General features: G+C 34.9%; 1 protein-coding gene across 7 annotated transcripts in view; it reads right to left on the bottom strand.

Moving 5' to 3' along the window:
* The window catches only part of TTC3 (tetratricopeptide repeat domain 3), a 64,003-nt gene that overhangs the window by 16,694 nt on the left and 30,687 nt on the right, over window positions 1-16,622 (bottom strand). For all 7 annotated transcript variants that reach the window (XM_066978644.1, XM_066978648.1, XM_066978647.1 and 4 more), the window contains 15 exons: window positions 16,008-16,145; window positions 14,905-14,985; window positions 14,134-14,246; window positions 12,616-12,742; window positions 11,097-11,219; window positions 10,819-10,920; window positions 9,485-9,577; window positions 8,880-8,944; window positions 6,999-7,135; window positions 5,402-5,725; window positions 4,314-4,577; window positions 3,834-3,880; window positions 2,343-2,399; window positions 930-1,006; window positions 33-185 (listed from right to left, as the gene is read on the bottom strand). In XM_066978644.1, coding sequence (XP_066834745.1) covers window positions 33-185; window positions 930-1,006; window positions 2,343-2,399; window positions 3,834-3,880; window positions 4,314-4,577; window positions 5,402-5,725; window positions 6,999-7,135; window positions 8,880-8,944; window positions 9,485-9,577; window positions 10,819-10,920; window positions 11,097-11,219; window positions 12,616-12,742; window positions 14,134-14,246; window positions 14,905-14,985; window positions 16,008-16,145 — 1,901 coding nt within the window. The remainder of the gene's footprint in view (window positions 1-32; window positions 186-929; window positions 1,007-2,342; window positions 2,400-3,833; window positions 3,881-4,313; window positions 4,578-5,401; window positions 5,726-6,998; window positions 7,136-8,879; window positions 8,945-9,484; window positions 9,578-10,818; window positions 10,921-11,096; window positions 11,220-12,615; window positions 12,743-14,133; window positions 14,247-14,904; window positions 14,986-16,007; window positions 16,146-16,622) is intronic.

Raw genomic sequence — 16,622 nt, 5'->3', positions numbered from 1 at the left:
TTAAACTGCTAAGCACAGAAATGTATACGTACTCATATAAACTTTCACAGGTTTGATCTGGATTATCATCCAAAAGTCTTCGATAGCTGTTACTATTTGAAATGTCATATACAGCTTCAAATTCCTCTCGTTGTCCCCGAAGATATTCTGGGATTATACATGGTTCATAAAAATATGCAAAATCTCTACAGAATTGAAAAAAGAATAGGAACAATAATTCTTGTCTCTGAAAATAACTTCCTTTTTCACATATACTGAGAACACTGTTACCATACAGTAGCTACATAGGTGCTAAGAAATACCCCAAACAGCAAACTCTTTTTCCTACCAACAGGATAAACGCTATCCCCCAAATACTTAACTGCTGAACTTCTTAAATTGAGAATAACTGACCTGCTAACTAGTAACTACTAGTAATAGGTCATAGCTCTTTCCTAGCAGCTTTCACTTCTATAAGAAAGACCAAAACCAGTCTCAGTACGCAGGAGTTTGACTCCTGATTACCACAAAAATTCTGAGCCATGTCCTACATCACAACCTGCTTGAAACAGCATAGAAGGCAAAGTTCTTTTGTGACTGATGGTATGTATATGGACTTATCAACCAATTTCTTCCTACAGTAAAATGGAAGAGGAAGATAAGATGTTACTTGAAAGAATCTCTTTTGGCCTAGAAGACTTATTGGGCTGCAGCCTGCTAATCATTTGGTTCTCATATCACTAAGATCTTTAGAATTCTAATACCCGTTACACCTGTCCTGGAAGCAGAGAAGTAACATCTCTATGGAAGCTCATATTAAGGTCATCTCAAAAAACATTGAGATATGAACCCAGACTTTCTAAGGCGTTTCAAAGCCTGTCTTCTCTGGTACCTGGCAAAGTACTTTGAAATTTTGGGCAATAAAAGCAAAGGTGCATGATGATACTTACAATGTATTTTCTTCTATAAATATCTTTTCTTCCTCTATTGGTGCTGTACTAACTCCACTGGATAATACTAAAATAGACTAATTAAAAACAGATTATTATTATTTTTTAATTGGAAAATGATCCGATGTAAATAGTATGAGTAACTTATTTACACTGAACCTTGCTCTGTAACTTTACTGTGGTCAGATGCCAGACTATGGAACCGTGAAACTCCTAAGTACAATTATCAGTATTAAGCCATAATGACAAGCTTCTTAACTTTAAATTATTAATTTCTTCTTCAGAACTTATTTTGGAACAAGAAATTGGGACATTCTAACAGCCAAAACAGTCTTTTTTTTCCTCTAGATGTGCCTGATTTTTCACTGAGTTCAGATAAAAAAACACAGCTTTTTTGTTAAGACTTTTGTCTAAACTCATTCCATTGCACTGCATATCAACTGAATTTCTAGGAATCTCTTCCATTATATTTGAGAGCCTTCAAACTTTAATAATTTTACTACAAGCAAGTCTGAGTGATCCCTAGTTCCACAGTTTTAGTATTATATCTCCTATTCTTATGTTCACCTATTACATGCTTTAGTTATCTTCTATTTTTTTATGATCTATTAACTTAAGAAATACACAGACCTGTATAAGTGAGTCCAAGTTAGAAAAAAAAAAAAAAGAAAATTCTGGCTGATGAAAATAGCTCTAATCTTCATTTTACTCAAACTTCACGATAAAAAAATATAAAAGTTTGGGGGCATGGATGAAATCAAGATGATTGCATGTGAGACAATCAATATAAAAAATCAGTTTCAGCTACAATATTATTTCTAGCAAAATCTATAAAACACTGAACAAATAACATTTTTTCTGAGCATTAAATGAAACACTTGCATCTTCGGTAACTGATATACCCATAAAAATCATCAGAAAAGACAGTTAAAAACAAAATTTCAGATTTATTTCATGAGGTATAAGGACATGTTCTTCATCCTCAAATGGACTGCTAAATAGCCTTTTGCCAAATTTGCAATTTATCAATGCAAAACTAAATGGACATGACATATTAATTATATAGTGCAGTCTATGGATTGTATTCACAGATGTTTTTTACTTTTACATATAGGAATTTAAGATCAAAGTATGAGGACAGTGGATAGACTGAGGTTACTAGTACACAATCAGTACCAAAGTTATTCATAAATCTATTTTTCAGGTCTAGAAACTCATTTTATATTGACAAAATCATACTGTAACAAAACTAGGAAAACTGTGTTAATTGAGTCTACACAGCTTACTACTTGTCAGGAAAAAACATTTCATGGAATAACCTCCATAAGATATTCAGGAAAACAGACGCTATACCTCTGACCTCCAGCAACTCTAAAAAGACTATTTAGAGCAAGCAGCTAAAAAGTTACTGACCTTTGAGTCTCTAGAGTTCTTCTTTCTGTTTTTGTTTTTAACTTTGATATTGTTAGTCTGAAAGAGAAAAAGAATCACTTTTTTATTAGAATAAAATTATGATGCATTTCCAATACCAGTATATGAATTCAAAACTATAAAAATTCTTATTCTGGTTTGAACAGAACAAGAAGCAAACAAAACCGTCAAAAGTTTGGGTCACTTCAACTTTCTATTAGATAAGCAATGATGGAAGAACTAAAATGCATCTTCATTTTTAAATGGCACTTGATTATATATTAACAAAATTCTACTAACAGTAATTTAATAACAGTACCAGAAAACATCAACTTGTTTTACGATACAAGTAACACTGAAATAGAAATAGTATTATTGTATTTGCTTTTATTTAATTCTTGTATTTCTAATTAATCAAAGAAAAGAGCAAGGGATTTTACATATTATTAAGATTTATATTAGTAACTAAACATTTTCTCTGTATCAAAAATAAATCCTGGGTTTGTACAGATAAATTTATCTGCAGGCTAGAACGGTTTTTAATGAGAGTGCTTCAAACACATAATTAACTGAAATCACATACATTTCTGCCAATTAAAATTAACTGTAATAAAAATACTAACCAAAAAGTGATTCAGAATGATGTACAGTTTAAAAGTTACAGATTTAGACTGCAAAGTATCAGTAAAAGTTGTAGTGAATGAGTGCTAAGTACACCTCACTTCAAATTTACTACACTTATTAGTGAAATAAACTTCTAATTCTAGCCTTATAATTTAATGACATCTGAAAATAAAGCTGGGTTACACCACCTTCTCATTTGTTGCTTTGGACTGCAAAACATACAGTAAAATTACCATCCAAAATTCTTCAGATTTTTATTAAGCATTCTCAAGGAATATTCATGCTTCAATGTCAATTCATATAGTAAATATGCAGATATGCAAGTTAATACGAGTCTCTAAACTGTGCACACTTAATTTTCTCCCCCTCTTTCCGTCCCTCTCTCCTCCCCCCATTCCCCAATGATACTTTTAGAGAAACCTTTTTAAAGTTAACACCAAATTGCTGTTATCAAGCAAACACCTCTCCCATACACCTTTGTTTGCCCGATCCAAAAGGGACAATACAGCACATTACTGTATTCACATCCACTTTTACCACATCTCCCTCATCTTCATCCTTGAAGGATCATAATCTAAAAGGTGTGTTATTGGTTTAACTAAAAAGAAGACCCTAAACGAAGTAATTTACTGACAGAAACACAGGAAAAATAGCATGCAATCTTCAAATGCATTAATCAAGGCAGGGATGGGGGGACAGGGTGGGATGATTAAAAACGCCCAAAAGGATGATTCTTAAAAAAAAAAAAAAGAAAAAAAAAAATAAGTCAAGAAATGCAAGCGCCTCATTCACTTTTGCACATTTTTCTAAAACACCCAATACATACTTGTTTCTGAGCTTATATTAAAACAGATATCTATGTTAACTTACCAATATATCTTCATTTCCCTGCTTCTTTAATATGATGGTAGGGTCATCTATTAAAATGATAACAAAGTCATATTCATAAACTAAAATATTACTATTTCATGTAATTTATAACTGAACTACAAAATCATAGTAATAATTATTATACTCCATCAAATACCATTGAGGCATCTTGAAGACTGTTGTTGCAGAATCATTATGCTTAAAATTAAAGAAAAATACCTATTTTGTTTGGACTGCATATATGCATAAAGGTAAACTTATGTGCTAGTTGTGGCACTTGAAACAAAGAGCAGACTGTACCCTTTAAAAGGGCGATTTGCCTTTTAGACTATATTGCATTTTATGCACCGAACACATAAGATCTCATATAATGAGGTTAGTAATTTACTGAGGTTTCAGCCTTTTGCAGTGTACACCAGATGAGGTGTAAAAACGGAAGAAATACAATGCTTATGAGAATGGAGACCTTAGCATATTTACCCATTTTATCAAAGAATTCATCTAAAGCTTGATGAAGAGTTGGAAAATTTTCTCTGTTGAGTTCTAACAGCCATATAAAACAACGAGCTTTTTCTAGAGGCGGTTTTGAGAAATAGTCAAGAACTTCTTTGTCTTCAGAACTCGTTGACACGTAATCAAATTTACTACCATACTTCTCATTCCAGAGCGTTGTTAAAATAGAAAGATCAAGTTCTTTTAAAAATTTTCCATATTGAAGGAAAAAGTTCTCTGTAGCTGTCAACCCTAAAAGAGTAGAAAAAAGGTATCATTTCATTCAGGCCTCAGAGCTTATTTTGTTTTTGTTTTCCAAGTGTGATATTCCTCTTAAAAGAGGAACAGTTTGCTCCAGAAATTAAACATACAGTAGATGAAAGAGACTGTGCACATTTTTTTTTTTTATCTTGAAAATGCAAGCTAAAATGAGAAATGAATTCTATATGAATTTTACTCTAAGTCAACAGCCAGTACAATAAATCTACACAAATTCTTTCAAGGACATGGATACAACACAGAATAAAGAACCCCAAGTTCTTGGCACCTTAAGTTCATTTTGTCTGCAAAAAGCGACTTGCATCTTCATCCAATTACAAATTCAATAGGAAACTACACAGCAAGGCAACACTAGCAAAGAGAACCAAGTTAAACTACTTCCAAGTGATACAATACATGACAAAAAGAAGTTACAATGATCTTACCATATCTTTCCAGAAACAAACCATTTAGACAAATATTCTCATTTTAGTCTGTTCTGGAATTTAAAAGCATAAGAAATTGTGTAGTTCTCTTTTTCCTACATGGGCAAAGCCCTGCCTACATTAAAATGCTTTACTTTTTCAGAAAAATTTGTCTCTGCAGAGAAGAGAGAGGTGGTTGCTGTGTTACTGATGGTCACATCTTCTCTAGAAATCCTGCTAAGGATCAAGTAAATGAAGAAGAAGAGGAAAGTTTTACTTCATCACCCATTAACGTTAAAGCAAGACTGTAAAATATGGAGGTTATCTTCATCTGCAGACTGAATAATTATGACCAGGTAAGGTCTTCTGCTATTACATAAACATATAGCCTACCCAAGTTGTTAAGGTGTTTCATCCACTTCTGTAACTTGGGATCCACTTCTTCCAGCTCACTCAATACATGGATAAAACTCCTTGTTTTCACTCTGCTTTTTTCCTGAATTAAATAACTGATGAGCTGCTCCATCACTGCATGTGACATGCTGCTAGTTTTGCAATATGATGTGTAATCCTCCTCATTGATTACAGACCAGGAAAGCAATTCCTTTAACAGTCTGGAAGCATCGCGAACAGCAGTTTTTATTTGCTCAGCATTTTGAATGATACGCTGCAGGACTCTATCACCAGTATATAAGCCTTGATCATAACCTACATAACCTAAAGTGGGATTAAAAAAAAAAAAACAAAAAAAACGAATAATAAGATTTCATGTTTATTTGCCACAATTAAAAGCATCAACTCTAAGGCACAGAGACTTTGTATTAAGTGGTGTTTTCTTTTTACTGGATTTTTTTTTAATATTAGCTTTTTCACAATACTTAGAATTACAAAGTAAATATTTTTATATAATGTATATATTTCTTTATATATAAACTTGCTTTACCTTCATAAATTTGACAATACATGGCTTTAAATCTGGTTTACACAACAAAGTAATCCTTAGCATCTCAACTAGATTTTGGAAATGTTTTTTTTTTACCTGCCAATAAGAGCAGCTTGAAGCAATTGCCTGTACAAATTTATTTTTATCTGTGCAGGCTCCATGCCAGCCCTGATGCAGAGAGAGAACTTCTCCAAGCATCAGCTCCCAGAGCAAAAGCACATTTCTGAACATCCAAGTGTACACCTAGTAGCAAAGACTGCTCAGACACGAACCAAGGAATCAAGACTGAAGTTCTTCAAAAGGAACTTAAATCACCATACAGTACAAACTTCCAGTTATTTAGAAATTAAAACCAAAACTGAAAAAAAGCAATATTTAGCATAAATTTAAGTTCCTGTAGTAAGATTATGCAAGTCTTCAGGGTTGGGGAGGGTATGTCCAAAATTAGTAGTCTTCTGTCATTTGATTTCATAGAATCATAGAATATCCCGAGTTGGAAGGGACCCATAAGGATCATCAAGTCCAACTCCTGGCACCGCACAGGTCTGCCCAAAAGTTTAGACCATGTGACTAAGTGCACAGTCCAATCTCTTCTTAAATTCAGACAGGCTTGGTGCAGTGACTACTTCACTGGGGAGCCTGTTCCAGTGTGCGACCACCCTCTCGGTGAAGAACCTCTTCCTGATGTCCAGCCTAAACTTCCCCCGCCTCAGCTTAACACCGTTCCCACGGGTCCTGTCACTGGTGATAACGGAGAATAGGCCACCTGCCTCTCCACTCCCTCTCGCAAGGAAGTTGTAAACTGCGATGAGGTCTCCCCTCAGCCTCCTCTTCTCCAGGCTGAACAGGCCCAGTGACCTCAGCCGCTCCTCATATGTCTTACCCTCTAGTCCCTTCACCATCTTCGTCGCCCTCCTCTGGACACTCTCCAATAGTTTAATGTCTTTTTTGTACTGTGGTGCCCAGAACTGCACACAGTAGGACATCCTGAATGCTAACTATGGTATCTCATATTGTTTTAGAACAATAATCCATAATTCCACATACCACTGTGATCACGGTATTGAGATGGTTCATTTTCCATCTGGTTTTCTTCTATTTTCTGTTTAGCAGCATTCAGTGCATCTTTCCGTGCACATTTTCTTCGTATTTTTTTTTCTTGTTTAATTTTTAGCTTCCTAAAACTGATAAAAACAATTAAACAGTGAATCTAATATTAAGATAAATGTGCCTAACTACTTTGTCAAATTAACTTGTTTTCCATGTCTTACAATAGCTATACACTTCAATTCCACTGTAAAATATTATTTTGAAGAGTACAGATATAATAAAGCATTTTTTTTAATTTAAAACTCATTAAGAAACCACAAAATTTCATTAAAGTCTCATAAAAAAGTATGTAATGGTAGGAATATCCTCAAGATTCCTGAAATTATTTTTACTCTGAATTTTACTTTTAATGTCTGAATTAGGATTAAGTACCTGCAATACTGTCTTTTTTTTTTCCTTTCTCAATTTATAACACATTTTGCACCAAATAATAACATATGACTTTTATTAACTTATTTTATTCCAAGAAGATACTCTAAATTAATTTTTGTCTCATTATTTATAATTTTGCTCGAGCAAAAGTATAGTATAGTTATAGTATAGTTATAGTATAGTTATAGTATAGTTATAGTATAGTTATAGTATAGTTATAGTATAGTTATAGTATAGTTATAGTATAGTTATAGTATAGTTATAGTATAGTTATAGTATAGTTATAGTATAGTTATAGTATAGTTATAGTATAGTTATAGTTTATAGTTATAGTTTATAGTTATAGTATATAGTTATAGTATATAGTTATAGTATATAGTTATAGTATATAGTTATAGTATATAGTTATAGTTATAGTATAGTTATAGTATAGTTATAGTATAGTTATAGTATAGTTATAGTATAGTTATAGTATAGTTATAGTATAGTTATAGTATAGTTATAGTATAGTTATAGTATAGTTATAGTATAGTTATAGTATAGTTATAGTATAGTTATAGTATAGTTATAGTATAGTTATAGTATAGTTATAGTATAGTTATAGTATAGTTATAGTATAGTTATAGTATAGTTATAGTATAGTTATAGTATAGTTATAGTATAGTTATAGTATAGTTATAGTATAGTTATAGTATAGTTATAGTATAGTTATAGTATAGTTATAGTATAGTTATAGTATAGTTATAGTATAGTTATAGTATAGTTATAGTATAGTTATAGTATAGTTATAGTATAGTTATAGTATAGTTATAGTATAGTTATAGTATAGTTATAGTATAGTTATAGTATAGTTATAGTATAGTTATAGTATAGTTATAGTATAGTTATAGTATAGTTTAGTTATAGTTAACTGAATCGAGTTAAGCTCGATTCAGTTATGTCAAAGGTTTCGGTACTAACTTACTGAAACAGCATTACTATATGCAGTTTTTATTTACATTGATTTCTAATCATTCCTATAAACTTTGCTAGATAGTAAGTGCTGTAGAGTAGTGGTGCTGAACTTATGCTATGCAGTGATTCTTCTCCCACCCAGCTAAAATCTTGCTGACTTCGTCCCTCTAGCAATGTAGGAATAGAACAATGCTTGCAATTTAAGATTGAAAATAGTGGTGGTATTCTAATCCAGATGCACTCAACTTGCACCACTATATTTTTTTTATTAGGATACTCAAGCCTCAAGTACTTTTACCGACTTCTTAGTCCATCTGCTTTTCTATCAAAAAATGATTTCAGTTCATTCAAAAACATCTTTTCAGATGTAAAGGACAAGAATATATTTCCAAAGTACCTGTGGTGTTTTAGCAATTCTTAAGAAAATAATTTCTAGAGCAAACTCCCCCCTCCAAAATGACTGAACTTATTTTTAAATGGTAGAGAGCTTACCTTGAGCATTTCTGTTTAATATTGGCTCTTGGTGGTTCCTTGGGTTTTGTGATTTTTTGTTCAAACTACCAAAATAATTGACATCACATTAATTAAACTTGGGTTACAATGCAACATTGATGTTCTCAAAACCAAACAGAATTTGATGTTTTGGAAAACAATGAAAGTAATACTACAAAAGAGATTGTGCACCCTTGCACATATGCCTCATGAATGTCTACCTAAAATATCATACAACTTAGTACACAGCAATATATTTCTCTCTGAAAAAAAGACAAGTGGAAATGTAACACAAGGCCAGAAGACCAGGATGCTGTTCAGATTTACTAGTGGGCAGGAAGCAAACTACAATCTTTTTTCTTGCTTCTCACAGACCAACAGAAGCATTTCCAGTTCCCATCAATGACAGTTCTAACCAAAACAAGGTTAAGAACAGAACAGGTAACTTACGTCCCTAAATAATGCTCAGATTCTTCGTGAAGGTAACATATTACTTATGAGTTTGCGTATTATTTCTGAGTTACATTATCACCTTCACTTTATTTCTTTTACCAAAGTAAATATTTTAAAGATTATTTTCATATTTTATAAGAACATCTACTTACTTCGCATTTTACCAAACCAGAAGAATTGAAAATAACTATTTTTGAAATAAGGCCCGTACAGTCAGGAGTGAAACATAATTCTTGAAGAAAATCCTGTAGGAGAAAATGGAACAAACAGTGAAGACATTTAAATTCATACAAATTCTATGTTTTTATACAGATTACAGTTTCTTTATTTGAGTTGACCAAGGTAATTAAAGCTACCATGGGCCTAAACTCCTACTGGATGAGGATAGAAAATCACAGCTGACTTGGCAAGGACTGCAAATCCAAAGAGTTCTATACCTGTGGCATATACCTGTTATTCTCAAAGCTATAGTAAATCCCCCCCTCCTCCAACTTTAGGTTCAAAAGTCAACTTCAAGAATATTACTTTGAGTTCACACCCTCCCTGGATTTCCCTTCATTTTATACCGACTGCCAATATCATCTCTTGTAAAATTACTTTAGATATACTCAATGTCAATTTGTTTCTTCAGCAGCAAGACTGTAGAAAGAATACACTTCCATATGGGAGGACATATATGATGCAATAGAAACAGGCTAAGCATACTGTATTGGGTTTACGTGGCAAGATCTTGGTAGGAGTGGGGGCCACAGGGGTGGCCTCTGTGAGTGGGGCCCAGCAGCTGTCCCATGTTAGATAAGAAGCAGCTCCAGCAGGCTCCAAAAGAGACCTGCCGCTGGTCGGAGCTGAACCAGTAAGTGATGTTGTTTGTACCTCTGTGAGAGCATATTTAAGACAGGGAAAAAATGCCATGCAACAGCAGCCTGAAGGAGCAGGGGCAGAGGGACTGTGAAGGGGCGGGGGAGATGAAGCACCAGGGACTGACCGCAGCTCCCATTCCCAGTTCCCCTTCACTGCTTGGGGGGAGGAGGTAGAAGAGGGTGGATGGGGTGGTGTTTTTAGTTTGCTTTTAGTTTCTCACTGTTCTAGTCTGTTAGTAATATGCAATAAGTTACTTTAATCTCCCTATGCCGAGTCTGTTTTGCCCATGACAATAATTGTTGAGTGATCTCCCTGTCTTTATCTCAACCTCTGAGCCCTTTCTCCCCCTTTTCCTTTGAGGAGGGGGAATGAGAGAGCAGTTGTGGTGGAGCTCAGCTGCGTAGCAGGGTAAAACCACCACACATACACAAGCCTTTCTTCTACAGACAAAAGCAAGCTTTACCCACACTTGCACAGTAGCCAATTTAATAAGACTCCTCTTTCCCATCTCTCTTCTTGTCAGATAAATGGAACATATATAAGGCTGTAGCACTTCACTTATCTCAGACCAAAGGAATGCTATAATATTGATAAAAAAATGCTTCTAGTCTGACACAGGTCTTACCTTATCATTTTTATCACTGTAGTTTGTAGTTTTCAACTTTTTCCAACAGCTGATATGAAACTCCACTCTACATTGCTGACAGCAGGTAATACGTATAAAACCCTAACATTGGAAAATAATATTAATTTAACATCTTTAAAAACAACAGAAAACAGGGCACAACTTAAATGAAGACAGAATAAAATGGTGTGTTCTAGATAGGTCTCTAATATAAAAGGGGATAGAAAACATGAAAACAGGACACTTTATTTCCCAAACCCTTTTAAACTAAAATTTACCTTAAAGTCTGGATCTGTAAAAAATATTTGGATTTTGGAGTGGCCATGGCATTGCTGATAGCGACAAACTGCATCTGGTTCTGGAGGGAACTTGCATTCCTCAATACAGTTCTTTAAGATCAACTGAGAAACAGAAAATGATATCAGATAAATTGCACAGAAACCCGGAGAAGATTAAATATCTACTTCCAAGGAACTTTGCAGTGAAACGGACATACATCACTTTTTAAACAGCATACAACTAATACCAAAAGGTAACTTTTACTAGTGAGAGCCATGCAAGATTGTCTTTTATGCCAAAATATTCAAAAGTTCATTTGAGTGAACTAAGTATCCATAGCTTTCCTATGTCCAGGTTTATACATGCTTAACAATTCGAATTGCATGAGAATATACTAAGTTTTCTATACCAAAATTCCCAGGGACAGCTCAGACCTGGCTCTGCACTGGAGCTAGTGAGGTCTCCCTAAACAGTGTCTAAAGGTAAAGATATTAAAATAGGTTTGTGTCAAGTGCGTTTCAAGTCCCTTGGGGTTGGCATTGAGCCCAAATTAATGAAACATTAGTAGAAACAAATAGACTCCCAGTCGCAGCCTTTCAGATATTTGCATTACACTCTACAGCAGTCCCAGACCACGGTTGTATAAGGCTAGCTTACTACAGTATCAGCTTGATGTCTATGAGAAATCATTGCACCTGTCACACTGTAAGGAAACAGCACAACTGCTGCTTTGACCAGAAACAAAACAGGTTAATACAGTATAGCCACTTTCATGCAGTGAGTAACCTAGCATGCTCTGCTGTGTCAAAGTGCCTGCATGCTGAGGAGCTCGTGTGTCTTGACCTTCATGGCATGGTATACTTCAAAGCAATAACAACACCAAGAATTAAAAAGCTTTTCAATACAAAAGAGTAATTTGTAATTTCAGAACCAGAAGTTGGATTTTTCGATTCAAACAAGGAATTTTACCTTAAGAACTATACAGTCAAAGTCTCCCATTTGGTTTTAAATATAGCATTACCTATACAATTTTCAACTTCATATTTTTGCTAATTCTCATTTCTAATGTGTTCTCTCTAGCATTACATTGCATATAGTATTCATAGCCATTTAGCTTGATAACATCAAACTCCCATTATGTACAACTTAGAGCTGATTAGAACCACATTATTACATAAAAATACCCAAGTATAAACTCTTATACAGAGACTTGCCCTTGTGCTGTAAATGGTATGCTTTCCAAGAGTATAATTTTGTCACTGAAAAAAGAGATCTTCTCTGCAAAGACCAGGCTTTGGGGTTGACAGTGCTCTAGGAAATTTACTTGCACTGGCTGTTCCACGCAGAACCCCTCCTCACTTCTGTCCTCCACCTTCCTTGGCCTTGATAATGTGGGGCAAGGAACAAAGTGAGGATGACAACCTACGAGTCACACTACAGAGCTTTGGGAAATATACTTTTTTTTTTTGGAAAGACCATTTGAGAGAATAGGATTTTTATTTTTGTGGTTAAACATACCTGTAAATTCTCTTTTCGTGTTTCTTCAATGACCTGAGATGTTGTGGGCCAAGTTAATACTCCAGGTACAATCTTATGACTGACCATTGTTTGTGACTTCATAAACTGATCAAGCGCATCTGAGAATCTGAAGTTTAAGCAGGCACATGTTCAAATCACCTATCAATGACTTCTGCACAGAATACAATTCTTTCATGATTCATTTTATGATCCAAGAAAAACAAACAGTAACAATACGAGTATGTGGGATGAAAAAGCATTAAGTTATGTGGTAAAGGGCTGTCCAGTGTAAAAGACTCAAGGCCTGTGGCAGTGGCTGGATAAGGGGTCTAGAGTCCGTGCATGTCTATTAGGCAGACCGAGAGCCTGTGCTGATATTCAAGGGATACATGAACACAGGTGTGCTTGTTAATCTGGAGAGTGAGGACATGCATATTTTCACTAGCCACCTTCAACCCCAGTCAGCCAGGGAGGAGGCAGAGGGTGCTGTTACCCGTACTTATCTTTTATGTGAGTTCAGATAGTGCTGCATGGGTGTTGAAGGGGCAGCCTGAATGGCCAGCTCTATTAACACGTGTCTGTGGGTGACATACACAGCCTAAAACTAAGCTTCTATCAGCCAAAACTGCAAAGGGAAGGGACAGCCACAGCCATGACTGGGACACAGGCAACTCCTGGGTCTTAGAACAGACCTGGCTACCCTGCAGCAGCAGGAAGGAGGAAACCCCTCCCAGAGCCCAACACTCCCTGGCCAGGTTCTTTCAGATATTCCACACAGAGGAGGGTTTAATGGTTAATGCCAAACTTACTCATCTGGTAAGTCTGGCATTGTATTAGGTTTAAAAGGCAAGGGTTGGGGTTTTGGCTGGCGGGGGTGGGGGGCAAGGGTGCAGGGGCATCTGAGGTCAACCCACCACAGGCATTAGATGGGATTTTGATTTAGTAGAGCGATACTGCAATATCCTGAAATCACAGCACAACCTGGGTGTTTCCAGCTTCTAGAAAGGAATATGTGAGCTGAAGCCAGACCGTTGCTGTCTTTTAAGATTAGTTGCTACACATTTTGTCAGGCTGAGCCACATACACGCTCCCCCCTATGCTGGTCTGGCTAGCTCAGGAAGATCTATGCTGTTTATTTCAGGAAACTTGATGACTCACTGATGCAGCTGGCTTATCTAAAACCAATGTTACTCCCCAGTCTCCCCGGTGTTGAAATAAGTTCAGCTTTCTTTACAACGCATTCTTCCCCAAACTGATCATTTTCTACTCTTTGCCTATGAGCTCTCCTCCACTGTGGGGGTGTGCTGGTCGACCGGTCACATCCCCATACCCTGGAGTCCACTGGATTCAGCAGTTTCCATTACATTTTTAACAGTAAAAAAAATTAAATTTGTAATAAATCATTCTGATGTTTGAATCTGTTGATTAACAAAGAATAATTACCAAGAAATCATACAGGACTTCCTCAAATGAGAATATTTTTTTGTATCAAGTATTGAAACTTTCTGTTACACAAACCTGTTTTGCCTGAGGTATACTTTTCCAATTCCATAGTATGCCAGACAATCAAATCTTTCTTCCTGGTACTGTTCAATTATTTTGTTAAACTGGACTTCGGCCTTTGTCAGTGCCTTGAAAATAAATTTAAGACAAAAATGTGACATTTAGCCAGAAGCTTTTCAGTTCTTCCTCTCTCTTTCCCTCCAGCAGAGTGAGTCAATATGCCCTATTGTTTGATCAGTCCTACGAACAGTAAACAGAATTAAGCAATTTTATGTTCACACGCAAAGGGCTTTAAAAACATGGGCTCTAAAAAATAATGATATGAGCTAATTAAGCCTACTGATACCCAGACATTTTTAAATTAATTGAAAGACACTGGATATTTATAAACAATACTGGAGCGGGGCATCCTTCTGTTTTGGTGTTTTCTGGAACCAGAAGGGTTTTTTTTTGTTTGTTTGTTTTTTGTTTTTTGTTTTTTGTTTTTTTTTGAAGATTAGTGCATAACTATGTTATGACAAAGATGAAGATGAAAAAAATAATTTACTATACTTCAGTAATACTTAAGAATCTCATTTGAAACTTTAAAAAGTAATTTTCTTATTTGGTAGCTTAATTTATCTATTAAAGACCTAGTCCAGATTAAAAAAACAAATGGTTTTCTAAACTGTGGCAATGCTTTCCTTCCCAACTCATTTTATGTTTGCTAAGAGGAGACAAAAATAGATGATCAATCGCCTGAACTAGAACTTTGAATAAAAGCAATATAGCATCTTAATGTCGTACCTCGGGCTGTCCTATTCCAAGGAGAGCAGTGGCATGTCCATAGATGATTACAACGTAATTAATAATACGAAGATTCAATTGCTGTAAATAGAGTCAAATTATAGTAGTAGCACAAAAACACTTGGCTAGTAATAAGAACATTACTGTCTACTGTCAATTGAAAATGTTCACCACAGTAGGCACAGGAAACTATCATAGTTTCTACACAGATTAACGTTACAATCAGCATAAGAAGTGAGGGTTAACTGCACCTTTACTGCTGGTCACTTGGCACCCTGATACATTTCACAGTGATACATCCTGAAATGTCTGCTTTTAGAAATGCTACAACTACTGGCCTCAGTATGTTGACTTCATGTAGTACAGTGTAACTTTGCTAGATTTTACATTCAGAATTAAGCAGATTCTATTTTGTTTTTAAATAAAAAACTTCTCTCAAACTTTTACCTCCTAATAAACTAGGTCAAAATTCCAGATGGATTGGTGCCTTACTTGCTTAGTAATGAAGTTAGTACAGACTTGCTTTTGGTATTGCAACAGTTCTTACTAAAATGAGACCTTAAAGTACAGAGACGCATGTGCAAACAGATTTTCACAGAAAACTTAATGCTACAGTATTTTTAAAAAAAGTAGGATGCCAATTAGGTCATTGGCAGAATGGCTAAATACATTCACACAAAAATTCTCAATACTTGCATCAAGGAGTTACCTGACCAAAAGAATATAAATTCTTTTCACCCTACAACATTATCAATAAAGCTAACAACAGACAAATAACAAATAAGCTAACAACAGAGAGTACTTTCACATTAAGTAGTTTCGTAAATATTTTAAAAATTGTATCTAGAAATGTACACATGTATGCTGACCATTACAAAGACACAATTACAGAGATATAAATCCCATAGTTCTCTTATCCTGTTCTCAATTTTTTTCATTTTTAAGATCCTTGGCATACATATCAGTACAACACCTAGCACTGGAGTCAACATCACAGGCAACAATTCAGGAACACTTACTTTGGTTGAAGGAAGGAATGACACACAGTATTGAAAGTATAAAGCTCAATTACCCTAATAACTAAGTTATTCCTCTCAATTTACCTTTAATTCGGAAGGATTTAGAATGCTCAACAACTGTGAAAAGGCTTGCTCAGCACTGCAACACCGCTGGTCCATCAAGGCTGTATAACCATCGTGAACAAGGGATTTAACCTCTTCTAGCAACATAGCTGAACCCACCTAAAATGTTTAGGAAAACAGCAACTCTAAATGAAAACAGCCTTTTCTTTTTCTCTTTTTTTTTTTTGAATAAAGAAAGTGAGCTGTTTACTAAAATACTTATCCAACAGACAACTGTCCAAATTTTGTACTTCTACATTTTTATAATTCCACTTTTAAAGCTGGTCAGATAATTTTTTATTTTTTTTTAAAGTAGTTTTAAATTCACCTTCTAAAAACTTAAGGTAATAATGGACCTACTGCTGATAATCTCTTAAAACCCTTTTTTTTTTTTTTTTTTTTACTGAAGTCTAGATCCGTTTCTCTTCAGAAAGTTCCAAGTTTAGTTCGAGCATTATCTTAATACTTCTTATATATAAAAAGCAGACATTTCTCCCCCTACTTGTAGACTCCGTCTTGTGTACAAACATTTTTTAAAAACAATAAATCAATACAAGTAGTTGCAGAATTCGGAATTTGGTCTGCTGAAACACTAGG

This window comes from Anser cygnoides, chromosome 1, assembly GCF_040182565.1.
Source record: "Anser cygnoides isolate HZ-2024a breed goose chromosome 1, Taihu_goose_T2T_genome, whole genome shotgun sequence".
Classification (NCBI taxonomy): Eukaryota; Metazoa; Chordata; class Aves; order Anseriformes; family Anatidae; genus Anser; species Anser cygnoides.
This window is presented reverse-complemented; position numbering and strand designations above follow the sequence as displayed.